The sequence below is a fragment of the Malaclemys terrapin genome, chromosome 11, assembly GCF_027887155.1.
Source record: "Malaclemys terrapin pileata isolate rMalTer1 chromosome 11, rMalTer1.hap1, whole genome shotgun sequence".
NCBI lineage: Eukaryota > Metazoa > Chordata > Testudines > Emydidae > Malaclemys > Malaclemys terrapin.
Genome location: NC_071515.1, coordinates 5925574 through 5942594, shown reverse-complemented (window position 1 = coordinate 5942594; position 17021 = coordinate 5925574). Strand labels below are relative to the sequence as shown.

At 40.4% G+C, this 17021-nt stretch overlaps 1 protein-coding gene across 5 annotated transcripts in view; it reads left to right on the top strand.

Moving 5' to 3' along the window:
* AGAP1 (ArfGAP with GTPase domain, ankyrin repeat and PH domain 1) overlaps positions 1–17021 on the top strand; it is a 661893-nt gene that overhangs the window by 499576 nt on the left and 145296 nt on the right. For all 5 annotated transcript variants that reach the window (XM_054043263.1, XM_054043261.1, XM_054043262.1 and 2 more), the window contains one exon: positions 12748–12909. In XM_054043263.1, coding sequence (XP_053899238.1) covers positions 12748–12909 — 162 coding nt within the window. The remainder of the gene's footprint in view (positions 1–12747; positions 12910–17021) is intronic.

Below are 17021 nucleotides of genomic sequence, written 5' to 3'. Positions count from 1 at the left end.
AAAACAACCTACTAAGATAAAAACTTGCACACTTCATTGTTTACTTTCATGAGTCCTTTCAGATATTCAGAAATCACAGGCCACTTGGAAATTGAGATCTTAAATAAAAGTGCCTTAGTGTTCCCTACATGTAAAATAATTTTCATAGAGGTCTTCCTCCACAGAAGTCACTGAAGACAGTCATTCTAATGAGTATACTTAAGTTACAAGACTATTTTTCCTCCCACAGTTTTGCAAATAAAGTAACAATATACTTCCGTGTTTAAACGATCCTTGTGTTCTAAACTTGACTCCATGTCTTTTGCTTGAGGCATGCAAGAATATCTCAAAAGCTACAGCCACAAAAGTAGGGAGATTTGTGTTGTCAAAGAGAGATCCTTGTTTTTTCTTATTTAATTGAAATTGCCATTAGAGGAAGGAAAGGCAGTCAGTAACTTGGGCATTCTGTACATGACAGGATAGCTTTGTGATTTATCGGCTCTAGGCATGAGACTAGGAAAATGGTAGATGCAATGGAAAGAGAATACTCCTGAGGCTCTTTCATCTCCATCAAGCTCAGAGCTCTCTCTTAATTTCTTCAAGTGCAGCAGGTTAATTTAAACCCTCTACAGCTTGAGTCTGGAACCACATTCAGCTAAACAATGACCAGCTGCCCAGTACATAATTCCATTACAAATTTGGCCTACACCCATCTTTAAAATATTTTCACCTTTATTTCTTTGTCTCCGTCTCCTCAGAACCCCCTCCCACCCCTCAAAAAAAAAAAAAAAAAAAAAAAAAACTAAATGACTACCCTGACTTTTACCAAGGGACAATTTTGTCAGGTTTCTTACTTTTAAGTACTGACACCCATACCTCCCTGCCTAACTTCTGCAGCAGCTGTTTTGAGCACAGTCTTTGTATCATTGCAGCATCCCTTTAACTCAAGTTTGAGGCAGAATGGGAATATAAAGAGCTTGATAGAACATTTACGGTGATCACTGTAAAGGGACACTATAGAGCATTGGATTTCACAGTCAGAAAACCACAGCTCAGGAAAATGGGTCTGAAATATAACTATAGATGGTTTTAGTCTAGTTCTTCCCTCTTTAAATAAAAGGTGGCTGTTTTCACCTCTTTATTTAAAACACACATACAGTAGATGAAAGTGTCTAGCTATTTTTTTTATTATTCTGTCTAGCAGCTACAGATGTCTTTGGTCTACAACACTAATAGCATAGTAAAAGTTCTGAAATGCTCTCTTTGGATTCAGCCTTCCTTGGCTCATGGTGAAGATTCCTGCTGAAGTCAAAGCTGTTGCTGTTGTTTTCGTCATCGGTCCTTTCTTTTTCTGTTGAACCTCGTGGTGTTAATTGTGTTGCCGCTTCTGCGCTTTAATTGATCCCATTCACAGGTTCTGCTTTTGTAATATCTGACTTCTTGCCACTTCAGAAAATCAAAAACCAAATTAATCAATCTCCTGCCTCCTGAGAATAAGACCGCATTAGGGAGCAAGGCTTTGACAGAAAGTCTAATTTCACTTTGAAAGCCTGTTGGAAAATTTTAACAAGACGATGCAAGAAAAATGTAAACCAGATCAAGCCAGATTTTGGTCTTTGGAGAATAGCATCACCTGTTGAGGTGGGTTTTTTTTCAAGTTTTGTAAATAGGTGATTTGACAAAAATATAAAATAAATCAAAAGATAAATGGATAGCAAAGGTCAGAATGTCCTTGTTTCCATTTGAAATTGTTACATAGGAGAGACAGGATTGTGTGTGTGAATGGGAACTATGGTCCAAATAAGAAACTCCATTCTTGTGTTTCATCTGTCAGCTCATCCTTTGTGTTGCATATCTCTTGTCCATCCCATGTTGCCTGTCGTCCCATGGTCGCACTCCCCGCACCCAGTGTCACTAATTTTCTTCCCCATCCCTCATTCTTGCGTTAGCATCTTCTGTTGCTCCACTCTGTGTGCACTGCAAGCAGCACAGTAAAAATGACTAGAATGCCAATCCTTAAAGTGCTTTATGCAGGCACTTCCGAGATTGGGATTCAAGTCAATTTCACTGTGCTACAAACACCTGCACCAGAGGACAATAGGCAGAGAATGGCTTTGAACTAACCTCCTCACCCTCCACAAATCCCATAGGAGGGCTCTTGCATTGTCCTTGGCTGGTGAAAATTGAATTGTCTTTTTCTCCTGATCCTGGAGCACATACAGTTCTGAATAATAGAATCCATAAAGAAATGTAATACAGAGGACTTATTTTTAATTTTCTATTTCACAACTATACTGTACTGAGAGAGGGTCTCAGAAATGCTTAAGAATGGCAGATAACCTTGGACTGCAACTCAACCTCCAAAGACCTACGTGGCATCTACAGGTGTCCCCTACGTGATCGTTTAAACTAGTTTAATCTGAGGAGGATTAGTTGATTATTGGTATCATTTATTCCTCTTAGAGCTATTCTGTGCTTTTGGGTGAGCAGTACACTTCACCTCTTCCTCCCAATTTTTTCTCATATAAGTCAAGAGATGTGAGTAGTATAAGATGACTAATAGGTACTAAATGTATGTATGGGGGTGTGGTTGACTGTACATACATATAGTGTAAGGTATGGAATATCTAGGGGTACAATAACGATGTTATCTGGATGAGTTTGGGTTTGATCTTGTTGTTCATAGCAAGTGAGTTACACAGTTTGTGTCAAACTTAAGCCAATTCAAACATAGTATTTATGCCGTAGTTTATAGACAAACATAAGAACTTTTATTGAAATCATCAGGACCAGTTTTCCCTCTGCCTGGTAAGTCAGGGGCCTTGGTTATCAAGTGTCATTGTACAGGACTGAAGTGCAGCCATAAAAATTCTAAAAATGACCTAAAATAACTGTAAAAAGAACAGGAGTACTTGTGGCACCTTAGAGACTAACAAATTTATTAGAGCATAAGCTTTCGTGGGCTACAGCCCACTTCTTCGGATGGCCACGAAAGCTTATGCTCTAATAAATTTGTTAGTCTCTAAGGTGCCACAAGTACTCCTGTTCTTTTTGCGGATACAGACTAACACGGCTGCTACTCTAAAATAACTGTGACACTTATAGAAAAATATTCAGTACCTTGGGACTTTGGGGGGCTTGAAGCCTTTATTGTGTGCCATATAGGAAAATGACTCTGCCCTTTTCTTTGGTATATGCTCCTATTATTTCGTGACTGTGTAGAGTAGAAACAGAAGTTGTGTGCCATTGTCAAGGGGAGATTCCGGATCCAGTATAGATCCTGCCTTCTGCTTCATGGGTATATTACGATGAAGAAGATGTAAGGAGCCACTATGTCTCAAATCTCAAACTACTGCTTGATTAGGGCTAACAGCTGCACCAGCCCATGTATCAGATTTCGAAGGGAGCATGAATATGGGGGCATATCCATCCACAGCCAACTAGTGTATGTTGTGGTCAGCAGCAAGTGCTAGCCAGGGGTACATGCTGTTCCTTTTCAGAGGAAAAAGTGCTCTTCAGTGGATTTTACCCCTCGTGCCATTTACAGATCTGCCATAGGAGTTATAGAGGAAAGGATGCACTGGCCAGCATACCGGGTTCCCTAGCAATGTGAACAGGACAGGATTTTGTCCCTAATGTTATTTAATATAGATATACACTCCTGAAAATGATGACCATCATCAGGCAAAGCTGCCTGTGCAGTCCATCAAAAACTGCAGAGCTAATGATGGGTTGGGCAGATAATCGTGGGAGAGTTAATTGTGAGGTTCGATATGGCATCTTGTCAGTAGAGATAAGTTGTCACGTTTTCCACTTGAGCTGAAACTAAATGATTGTAAAATAAGTTATGAGTGTCCTTGGGCCTGTCTGCCAGAATGATGGCTAAGAATACATTCCTGGCCCATCAGTCTCAAGCAGCCTGCTTGATATTTATGCGAACTGAATGTTATTTTATTCCCCCTCTAGTCATGCTTGTCAGCTTCCCGAGTGAAAAGTGAAACTGCTTCTTTGACTCATACTTCAAGTATTGAAGCTTGGAGAGTCTGCAGATTGTTATTATTATTACTAGTATTATATATTTTTTTGGGTGTGCATTGAACATTGATGCCCGATTGGGAAGAACTAATGGCTGACATTGAACGTACAGGATGGCTGCAAAACAGCCCATCCCAAATCAGTGAAACGCATCGTATGAGTTCTAGTGCCTCTGTCAAAGCTGGTTGAGATGTGGAGTAATGAGGCGCTTGCTTTTTTTAATTTGGCGTGCCTTTTTCTTTTCCTTTTTTCATATTTAATAGCATCGGCAGTGGTCGTCTGTTCTCACGCGTAGTAATTGATACAAAATAAAATGCATTATTTGTATTCAGTCAGGAGTAAGAAATTGCATTCAGTGGGCTGAAGCTTGAACTCATTTATAGTTTTCCGAAGCCAGGTTTTCAGGAGCCCTCTTTTCAATTTGAAGAATACCTTGTCAGGCAAGAGAAGTAGTCGAAGATGGGAAAGCACAGCATATGAGCCTAGTACATTTTGATTGCTCATATTTTAAACCAGTAGAATGTTAAATAACTTCCATCTTCAAAAGGTGGTCTCTGAAACTAGAATATAGGGCTTTAATACACTAACAATATAAGTTCAGCATCCATTTACCAAAGATTCACATTTCTTTTCTGGTTGAGGAGGAGGGAGTACCTCAGACTCTTCACTTTAGAGCTGTTTGACTCAAGGATAGTAGGTTATTATCTGAAAAGGATTGTTGGATCATAAAGATTTACCATATTAGGGTAATTCTCCAGGTCTCGTATACGAGAGAAGTTAGATTATGCATATTTCAGGGCAAAACAATCTTTACATTTTACCACAGATTCCTTCTATGTAATTCACCTATCTTCAAGAAATTAAACTAAGGCAAAGCAAGGATATAGAATTACGGTTTTTTTAAAAACAAGTGCCTGAGTGAAATAGTGAAATTTTCAATCAAAATATTTATTTAACCAGGCTAAATTCTTGGGCGGGGGAGTCAGTCCTCATTTACAAAGACCAAGCCAAGCTAGTTCAGAAACACTTTAATACAAAATATAATCCTTCATGTACCATTTTATATTACTGTATGGTTCCATTAACATATTAAATGTCAACATGTAAAATATCATTACTGGCATCTGAGCTAGTACCCACTGAGAAGAATATGGCAGTTCATGCCTCAAAGCTATTGTTTCAGGCTCTCTGCAAACTCAGGCAGGAAAACTGTGAATCAGTTACACTCAGGTCACCTTTTGAATGTTGTCTTTGCAATCATAACTAGATACCTATTTTTAGAACGAAAGCTGAAACTCTGGAGAACTGTTAGGCCTGTCCATGCCCCCCCAGGTAGTCATCCTCACATTCCCAGGGGGACGTGTTGTGAAACAAACAATCCTTGCAGACTCAACGTACTCTCCAGTGTGTAGGTTCAACAGTCTCAACAATGTGATGTTTTTAGCAAATCTTCGATTCAGCAACCAAGTGAAAATGAACAATTAGGACACTTTATTCATCACCTTATCATTAGTTACTCCTGGGGGAGTTCTGCACCACTGCACAATGCAGAATTTTGCAGAAATTAACATTGAGCGTGCAGAATTTCCTTTCCCCCACAGAAATGGGCTGCAATGTTGCTAGCTGACAGTAGGGGCCACTTAACCCGGCAGAGCCCAGCTCACACATAAAAGACATTGCTGTGGGGAGGCAGGTAGACGGTTCCTGGCAGCTGTAGTTCCCAGCATGCCCTGAGGGAAGAAGATGGCAGTACGCAGGAAACTGCAAGCCTGGGACCAAGCATCAGGCTGTTTCTCCCTCTGGATCCCTGGGCTCTGGGGTGGGAGAAAGGGGACAGGTGTCTGGGCTGGGAGGGCCATGGCTGGGCTCTGGTGGGGGGGTTGTGGGTATCTGGGGTGGGGGGGGACACACCGAGGCTGGGCTTTGAGGGGGAGGGAGTGTGGGTATCTGGGCTAGGGGGGCCCTGCAGTTGGGCTCTTAGGGGGAGGGGTTGTGGGTATCTGACCCCCTAGCTGGGCTCTGGGAGGGGTGGGGAGAAGAGAAACAGGAATTGGGTTGTCATGGGGGTTTCTTTAACTCTCTACTCCTGGGTGGATTTTTGTGTGTGTCTGTATTGTTACAGATATACTTGCTGACAGGTATGTTGAAATAAATTACCAAAATAATTGAAACTGGTGTTATTATGTAGTCTTATTTTGACAAAATTTGCAGAGTTTTTAATGTTTTGGCGCAGAAGGCCCCCAGGAGTAATTAAGACACCCACACAGGCATAAGCAAATATTAACAGCCATAAGAACACTAACCATGATTTGTACTATGAGTAAGGCTACATTTTAGTCATGGGTATTTTTAGTAAAAGTCATGGACAGGTCACAAGCCAGGAATTTTTTGTTTACTGCCCGTGACCTGTCCATGACTTTTACTAAAAATACCCATGACTAAAATGTAGCCTATTTTTAGTAAAAGTCATGGACAGGTCACAGGCAGTAAACAAAAAATTCATGGCCCGTGACCTGTCCATGACTACTTCTAAAAATGCCTGTGACTAAAACTTGGGTGGGGGGCCACGGGTGCTCTGGGGAGGGGGTGGTCTGGGAGGGGGCACGGCACGGGACTCGTGCTGGGGTGGGGAGGGTTGGCAGGGGCTCCCTTCCCAGCTCCGTGTCCCTTCAGCTCCTAAGCGGCGGAGGGGCACAAGTGCCGGCTGCCGCAGCTCCCATTCACCAGGAACCGCAGCCAATGGGAGGGGAATGCCCTGCGGGCACCGTCATCACACAGCGCAGAGAGAGCCACCCCCAGCCCACCCCCGGCCCCTCCGCTGCCTAGGAGCTGCAGGGACATGCCAGTTGGAGCCCCTCCACCCCAAGGTAAGCAGCGCCCCCTGCACCCTCCAACCCCCTGTGCCTAGTTTTGAGCCCCCTCCCACACACACAAACTGCTGCTGCTGGCCCAGGGGCTGCCTGAGCCAGCACCAGCCATTGCAGAAGTCACGGAATCCATGACCTCCATCACACTCTCAGCCTTAACTATGAGTAGTTGCATTTTCTTTTTTGGCAATGTCATGTTTTTAGAGTCCTAAGTATGGATCATTCCTGGCATCAAACATAAAGGAAAACATACAGAACAGATGATCTGTCTGTTTGCTTCGCTAATTTGGTTTTGCATCTGTATCTTTTTCATCCATTTTATTTTTGCTGCACCTTCTCCCAGTATCGAATGGAGAAGAAAAGAGAAAAGACCCTTCCCCAAATGGATTTTGAATCTTCTCTTGTTCTAATCCAGAATTTATTTTCTTATTTCTTTGCGCTTGGAGAAGCCACAGTCTTTAAAGCTGTGTCCTGCTTCAAGCACCTCTTTTTACAGATACTTAGATCTACTGTTCAGTGAATATGTACCCCATCCTTCTCTTTCAGATTACATCATAAATTGCCTAATTTAAAAATACTCCTACAGACATGGAAAAAGGAATAATGAGGCTTTTTACAGGAATTTTTTAAAATCCCTGAAATATGTGTCATTTGCCACCCACAGCTCTTTCAGTATTTTCAAACTAAGCATGTAATTAATAAACAACCATTTATTCAGTAATTAAATCAGATATTTTCTTATAAGGTGTTTCTTAACTTTTTTTTTATACATTAAGAAACTAGTTTGATTTTTGTATGGAAGTATCAAATCATCAGTATTGCAGTGTTATTATGGCTGTGTTGGTCCTTGATTACACTGCTCTACAGCCAAAATGCTTCTGAAATAAATGTAGTCAAACTTTACTAATTCTGGGTCACTGAGAACGAAAATGATGCTTAAAATTGTTGATTGGCTCTAGTTTTCAAGATATGCTATTGGGTCAGTATATACGACCCTTGACTTGGGAATGGCGGAGGATAAGTGAGTTATAAAGGGAAGGGATCTCAATTTAAACCGGAAATGACTAAAATACATCTTTGACTGGATCTATGAATAAATCTATGACTGGGTTTGGACAGTACTTGCTTTTTAGGCAAAACAATGAATGATGCAATCTGAAGCTGGTATTGCGTCATACATGATATGAATTGCATCATATTATTCCTAGAAGTCATGGATGATGCAATCATAATGAAGCTTACATCACTCTGCTGAACAAATTGCCCTATATCAGCTCTAGAAATCATACAGTGTCGTGCTCTCTTATTTGTCAGTGTTTGATTTTGCAAAGGGACACATTTCTGTTTAGCCAAAGTGAGCAGAGATGCCTCGTACTTGTGTGAACAGTGCAGATAACTTCTGCTATGTTTGTAGTGAAGTGACTTTTGCATCACAAAAGCGCAGTATAACCACTATGGTTAAGAATGCCTATCACCTTTATTTTGGCTGCAAAATTGGAGATCAAGACAAGAGGTGGGCCCCACACATATGCTGCAACACTTGTGCAACAAATCTTCACCAGTGGTTGAACAGGAAAAGGAAATCTATGCCTTTTGCAGTGCCAATGATTTGGAGAGAGCCAAGAGATCATACCAGCAATTGTTACTTCTGCATGGTGTGTCAAAGAAGAAAAAGTGGACTGTGCATTATCCAAACATTCCATCAGCTATACGCCCAGTACCCCACGGAGAAGGACTGCCGGTTCCTGATGCACCAGAATCCTTCTCACTTGAGTCAGACGAGGAAGAGGATGAAACTTCTGGTCCTGAACCATCAATGTCACAGGACCCACATTTTCTCCCATCCTCCTCCTCTGAACCACACCTCATAACACAAGGTGAACTGAATGACCTTGTCAGGGATTTGGAACTACCCAAGAGTAAGGCAGAACTGTTGGGCTCCAGACTACAGCAGTGGAATCGCAGGTGATGTTAGGATTTCCATGTTCCATGACCGTCAAAAGGATCTTGTCCCATTCTTCTTCATGGAAGGTGATCTTGTAGCCTGCAACATCATCGATGGTGTGATGGCAGCCCTCAACATCGTTCACGATCCAGATGAGTGGAGACTGTTCATTGATTCATCGAAGACGAGTCTTAAAGCTGTTTTACTGCATAATGGCAATGTTTTGCCATCAATTCCAGTTGGTCATGAATGGGATAGTCGTGCAAGAGATTCCCACGACATCAAGAAAGATTGGCCATTCCGACAGTCATTGGAGCCTGGGAGGAAAAGTGTTCAGCATCCACCTCTTGTTGAATCAAGGAAGATTTTGTTACCACCCTTACACATCAAGCTGGGTCTGATGAAGAACACAAGCAGCTTTCAAGTACCTCCGTGGAAAATTTCCAAGGTTAAGTGAAGCTAAGATAAAGGAAGGTGTCTTTGTTGGTCCTCAGATTCATGAACTTCTTCGAGGTGATGCATTTGACCATGCACTGCGTGGCAAGGAAAAGACGGCATGGAAAGCCTTCCAGTTAGTGGCAGTAAATTTTCTCTGAAACAACAAGGCAGACAACTACAGGTTGTTGGTGGAAAATCTCCTCAAGGCATACAAAAGCCTTGGTTGCAACATGTCACTAAAGATACATTTTTTGCACTCTCATCTAGATTTTTTTCCACCGAACTGCAGAGCAGTGAGCGACGAGCACGGCGAGCGATTTCACCAGGACATTGCAACAATGGAGAAACACTATCAAGGCAAATGGAGCCCATCAGTGTTTGCAGGTTATTGCTGGACAGTGGCAAGAGATGCTCCATTTAATGAATACAAGAGACAAGCCAAGAAGCGCCGAGTAGACACTGAATAGGACTAAACTATGTACAGAATAGTTTTTTGCGTTTTGTTTCATAATACATTTTATTTATATAACCCTTTTGCTGATTTTTAAAGTGTTACATAAACAGGACAGGTGAAATATCATGTAAAGCAACCATAAACACATGAAAAGACCTAGGTTTACAATTTATGATTAAAACTCTATTATCTACACATTATACATAGACATAAAATGTAAAAACTTAAATATCTTGGAAACAGTAGCCAATCAGTTGTTTTAATTGTCATATTTGAATTCAGCACATCAAAATACATAATAAATAGCACATTTTATCTCTGAAGCAGACAACTTCTCAAAAATTGTAGACCAGTGTTATGAGAGAGAAGGTGGGCGAGGTAATATCTTTTATTGGACCAACTTCTCTTGGTGAAAGAGACGAGCTTTTGAGCTCCACAAAGCTCTGTGGAGCTCGAAAGCTTGTCTTTTTTACCCACTGAAGCTGATCCAGTAGAAGATATTACATTTCCCACCTTGTCTCTCTCAAATCAGGTGTAAGCAGTTTTAGATGCTGAGTGGAAAAGAATTCATCTTTGTCCTTGAACACAGAAATTCTAGCAGTTCCATTTTCTTTAATCTTTTAGAGTATTTTCTTAATGTGTGGGACATTATACTGAGTAAATAAAAAATAATTATACATATTTAACACTATTCTTAGCCAAAACATTAATTGCTATATAACTGAAGTCTTATCTACCATTGATCAGAGACTGAATGAAGGACTCTTAAGAAGTATATCCTCAATAAAAAACCACCTACAGATTCAGAGGAAAAGTACAGTAGAAGTATTTCTTTCAACACAGTATCTCATCATATAATTAAAACTGGTTAAATGATATTCCTGTTTTATTTTTTTAAGACTGATATGCTAAAAAGGGCCAGAGGGGGAAGCTAGCAAATACTTTAATTTGAACTTTTTCTTTGAGGTTTATATTTGGCTTTGCTTATTTGTAGATACTTTATCAAGTTTACAAGGGGAAAACAGACGTACTCTGAATTAGTATTTTAGTGCTTATTGGCTAATTTCCAATATGCTTTTTTCATTTTTCTTTTTGTATTATGTCAACAAACTAACAAAATAATAGAACATTAGGTATAACAAATGTATAGTCTGCCTTTTTTGTGCATTATATATTTCATGTCAATTGGTTGTTGATTGTGTTGATCCATTCAATCAGAGGGACCCAATCCTTTAATAGGGTCTTCTCGTGTAGTGCCCCATGCCTGTGCTGTGTCCCATGACTTTATTAAGGGGATTAATTTGAACTTCAGTGGGACTGCACATAATTGAGAAGTCCCCATTAATAGATCTAGTTGCAAGTTTTTCACATGAGACTATGGCCCAGTGATAATGAATCACAGATTATATTATTTTTCTCTATTCAAGAGAGAGGAATTTTAAAATCTATTTCAATTGATATTTACTGTAAAGGATTATTACATTATTTTTTTCTGCTGACATATTTATATATTCCATTACAAAAAATACGTTAAAAGAAGATTAAAGTTACAAAGCAAGCACTCAATAGTTAAGAAATACCAAAATTAAGGTTGCCTATGAAAATCTAGTGTCAGTTAAAAATCCAAAATGGCATGGCTTCGACAGTATGGCAAGTCTAGGTGGTATTACTAATTCCTACCACTTGTGACTAGTGGGTTCCTTGCACTTTTTGGCTTGAATCAGTGTGGTGGTAGTAATGATTTTTTAAAAATATATGAAATACATGGTCGTGATGATGTAATTTTTATTCTGTATTCCTGCCATATATGTACTGAGTTGCCAAACCAGCAGATCAGAGGGACTTTCCCCTTTCTTTGTATTTGCCAACTCCTATCAGTGAAAGTGGCACTTAAGAGCGTGTATACTATAAAATAACCCACCAACAGCACATGTGCTTTAAGAATGATAGAGATTTTTAGATGAGTCATTCTGTTTCACATCATTATGCCTCAGTACCTAAGCATGGGATATAGAATAGACATGCAGGAATAGGAATGTATTTATGAAAGTATGAGAGATGGCAAAGCTGCTATGTTTAAGTAATCTTACCTTTGATTGGCTGAATACAAAAGGGATGACTTGATTTATATTTGTAGTGTTGTCGCTGTGTTGTCCCGGGACAGGAAAGACAAGAAAGGTGAGGTAATACATTTTATTGGATCAATTTCTGTTTTAACAAAGCTTGGTCCAATAAAAGATATTACCTCACCCACCTTGTGCCTCATGATTTATTTAATTATGGAGGGAAAAACTACTTGCCATCATTATTGCTTAGAAAACTTTGTATATTATCCTAGAATACTACAGTAGTGGGAAAGTAGTGAAAAAATGTTATTTTTTGTAATGTATCGGCTATCTGTAAGTATACACAAATCAGATACCCCATCGTTGTCATGTGGGAGAAATGATATTTTAATAAAATCACATTTCGATTTTTTTTAATAATTATTCACATTAGAAAGAAAAATGGTTGTTCTATTTTTGGCCAAACCCACCATTTTTATCTTTCTTCTGATTGATTAGCATTGTTGAAGACAAATGAACAATACTCAATGGAAGCATGCAGTCACACCTTTTCCCATATATTTTCTGATTTCCTAGTATGAACTGAGTGTTTTGGGTAGCAGTAAGCTCTCTGTAGTTAGGAGAACACCTGGAACTATTAAACTAATCTCCCACCTTTATGTCCCATTTGAATTCCCATTAAAGTCAGTGGAATGACTCCCATTGATTTAGTGGGAGTTGGATCAGTCCTTAACCAATTTGCTAGTGAATATTTTTTGCAAAAAGTAGTGGATTTTCCTGTAATCTTTGGATGGTAAGTTAAAAAGAATCTGAATATGTCCTAATATAAATAACTACTAGGCAGTACAGAACTGTAATCTCTCACAACATTCTTATTTTGGCAGGATCTTTCAGGCATTTATTTAAAATTATGCATTATTCATAGAGTTTTTCACTTTTTGTCTGCTTTGTGTCAAATTGCAGATACTGGTTTGGGAGATTCTGTGTGTTCAAGTCCAAGTATATCCAGTACCACAAGTCCCAAACTGGATCCTCCTCCCTCCCCTCATGCCAACAGAAAGAAACATCGTAGGAAGAAAAGCACTAGCAATTTTAAAGCTGACGGTATCTCAGGCACTGCTGAAGGTAAGCTTTCTATGCTCTCGGGAGGTCCAGATTCCCAGTGTTCTTTCATTGTCCTGAAAGCCTCCAAGTGTTGTCTTGGATCTCTGTTGTTGGATACTATTTTAACTTGATTGCTAGATTTGTATCTTTAAAGGTGAACAGAAACACATGTAAAGAGAAATCCAGCAATCCAACCTTTTCATGAAAAGCTGTATGGTAAAAGAGACATCATAATAGACAAATTTCTGTGATCTTAAAATCTTGTTTCATCAAATGGTGTTTGCTTTTAGAAATGTACCCAACCTGTTCCTTAGTCATGTGCATGTGTGTCTGTCATCATGGGAAGCACAGATGAGATTTGGGCCTTTTTATAAGACAAAAGTAAGTTAACATATATTCAGTAGCAAGTGCATCATATTAAAATGTATACATCTCCAATAAGCACAGCTTAAATCCTATATTATCTTTGCTCATTAAGCACACTCCATGTTCCAGAGCCAGTCGTCAATGCTTTTGATGCCTGCTATTGTTTGTTTGACTATTCAGCTGCTCGTGGAAAGATTGCATTATTAAGAGCACTAAAGGAAAGGGGAGAGTTAAATGTTTGGGTTCATTTTTAAGAACTAGACAGCAAAAGCCAAAAGAGCTATTTTATTCCCTTACTTTATCTTAATATTTTCAGTGCTATCAGTGCTAGTAGCTCAATATCCTGCTGAAGAGATAGCAACATATACACAGTAGCTAGATATGATATCAAAACTTACTTATATCTGTAGAAAAGAATAGAAACATGCTACAATTCAACTGAATGAGCTCCAGAAAAAAAATGAATAAGGGTAGTGGGAAGCATAGAAACGGGAGAGTCAAAAGAGAGAGAGTGGAATAACAATGTGGAAGAAGAGGAGTGTTAAGAAAAGCATTGGCGGGTAAAACTAGCTAATTCAATGTTGAAGAACAAAGGGGCAAGTTCTGGAAACGGGATGACAATTGCAGGCATCTGAGGAGACATTAAAATAGAGATGGGATAATAGTATACAACTGTGAAGGGACATAATAAATACTACTTAGTCATCCTTATTTTCCATTTACTTTAATTTCTCAGTTATGTTTTATTTCCATAGCTGCATGTGTGAATTCTTCGTTGAAAACCTTGGCTTTGTCCATAATAGCTCCTGCTGCTTTCTCTCCATGTTATATGTCATCTTTACCGTTGGACTCCCCCTAGTTTGACCATGGAAAGCCAAATTTTATTTTAGACTTTCATTTTTTATTTGAGTTCTTTTTCTACTCCACTTTACACATTTGCACTTATTTGTACACCAGGAGATTAAGAATGGGATTTTTCAAAAAGTGCTCAAAGTCGGCTCCCATTGAGGTTAACAGGGGTTTTACCATTGCCTTCAATGGGAATTGAGATTAGCCAGCACCAAAGGCATTTGAAAATCTCTCTTAATTTCTCAAGGGAAGGACAAAAGGTTAAATATTATCTCCACAGATTCCCCAGAGTTCCAAGAACCACTTGAGCCATATGTGTTGGTGAGAAGATCAGTGTAGTAAAGGAGTAAATGACTCCTTCCTCCTCATTCCCTGTCCTCTTCATATCCACACAGCTCAGGACTTCTGGTCTCTCAACAAATGTGGTTGTTTTTTTTCACATCAATTCCAAAATTTGAGTATTTTTTTTCTTTTCTGTTCTTGTTTTTCAAATCTTAGTCATAATTGTTTTCTTAGGAGACTGTGGAGCTTGGGTTTAGCTCTCAGTTTGTTATTGTTGGCTCATTATGGCTGAAGGTAAGTCTGGCCTGGGAACATGTTTCACTGATACACAAAAGGAGTGTTTGATTTACTCTCAGGCTTACGGGGTTCAAGAGAAATACCTCCAAATTTCCCATGGAAGAGACCTTAACTTCCTAGCCTGCAACCTTTTTGAGGGCAGTTACAAGTCTTGCCTCCTCCTGTCCGAAGGCCTTAAAGCACATTTGAAAGGACAAGAAGTGATTGTCAAGCATTAGAAGATGCTACAGTATCTTTGACAGCTGCCCATAAAAGTAGCACCCAGCACAGACAGCCACTTTTACATGCCTCTCCCCTGAAGTATCAATGCATTTTGTCTGTTCCTGCCACTGCGTAAGGTCTCTGGTCTAGCTTCCAAGTGGGCATTCTCTTATGCTTTTGGCACTTTCAGCTATCTAGGATGTGACACCATCTAGCCATTTTAAGAACAAAAGCATAAACTTGTCCCTCAACATCAACTAGAAAGTGGGTCAGCTCCCTGTAGAATCCTCCTCATCAGTCAGAAAGTAACCCTCAGTACCCTTCTTCCAAACACGTACCCTCGTGGCACTCTTTGGGCCTTTAGCATGTTGCAGGGCAAAGCAGTCTACATCTAAAATTACGATATTCTGTGGTATTTTTTTACTCAGCCTCTACGCCAAAGTCAGAAGTAGATGAAAAGGGAGGAGGTGTAGTCCACTTGAACTATTTACTTGTAAAGGGTGTTTAGATTGTGCTGCAGCATCTGGGGTGTCTACCTATTTGTACCCATTCATAGTGGCAGATTATCTTTATTGTCAGATATCCAGATTATGAGTTGATCTGAGCCCGGGTTCATGGCTTGATATCATTCGTGGTTGACCAGACTTGTTTTCTGTCTTCCTCCCTGAGGCTTCAGTTCACCAGGATGAAGCTGATTCTTCATTTTGCTTATCTTTGTAGAAGTGTCTTGTGGGACAACTTGGTAGATTTGGAACAACCTGTTTAATTACTCAGTCACCAATAGTGGTCACAATTTGATTGTGCCTCAGGGTCAGCAGGTGTATCATGCACATTTCTGCTAGATTCCGGATGTACCCTCTTCGGGTCTGACTTACTGCTCAGTATCTTCCCAGATTCAATAACCTCAACAAAGGTCTGATTTTCCCAGTATTTGTCTAGAAATTTCTCCTATCCAATGCCCTAAAGGAGAGGAGGGGGGTCTCCTTTTGCTTAGCCTTCTCCCACCTTCATAATAGGGATGGATTTAAAACCTCCGATAGGAGAACTCACCCAGGATACTTGGACTTGTTGCTTGTAAAATTCAATGAAGTCCAACATGCATCTGATGAAATGAGTATTCACCCACGAAAGCTTATGCTCCAAAACGCCTGTTAGTCTATAAGGTGCCACAGGACTCTTTGTCGCTAATGAAGTCCAAGTTATACAAGAAGGTATTAGAAATTGCCTCCTCCTGGGATGAATTTGCTGCTTGTTTAATATCATCAACAGTGGGGATATATGAAAGCAAATACAGTAACTCCTCACTTAAAGTTGTCCTAGTTAACATTGTTTTATTATTACGTTGCTGATCAATTAGAGAACATGCTCGTTTAAATTGCGCAATGCTTCCTTATAACGTTGTTTGGCAGCCGCTTGCTTTGTCCACCGCTTGCCGAAAGAGCAGCCTGTTGCAGCTGGCTCGTGGGGGCTTGGAACCAGGATGGATTGACAGCCCTCCTATCAGCTCCCCACTCCCCTAAGTTCCCTGTGCGGCAGCCGCCCAGCAGACTATCAATTGCTGGCAGTTCAGCTGGCCCTCCCTCCACTGCCATGTGTTGCTCCTGCCCTCTGCCTCGGAGCTGCTCCCTGGAGCCTCCTGCTTGCTGTGTGGGGGGGAGAAAGAGGGGTGCTAATGTCAAGGTGCCCCCCTCACCCCTGCTCCTGTCCCCCACTTACCCCATCTCCATAGAGCAGGGCGGGGACATGACAGGGCTCAGGACAGAGGGAGCTTGCTAGCAGCAGCTGCTGTCTCAACTTGCTGATCTACTTAAAAAGGCAATGTACTTAGAGTGGGGTCAGCGTATTTAAAGGTGCAATGCGCATCTCTCTCTCATACACACGGTGTGTGTCTCTGTCTCTGTCTGCCATGACGTCTCCCCTCCCTCCATTCGTGCTGCCTTGTAGACATTAACAACAATGAGTTAACTCTTGAGGGCACAGCCAATTGCTAGTTCATCATTTAGCAGTAAGACATTCCCTGGGAAATATCCCTCCCTCTGACTTCACCACCTCAACCAAGCTTCACAATCATCATCGCTGTGTACCAGTATTAAATTGTTTTGTTTAAAACTTATAGTGTGTGTGTGTGTGTGTGTGTC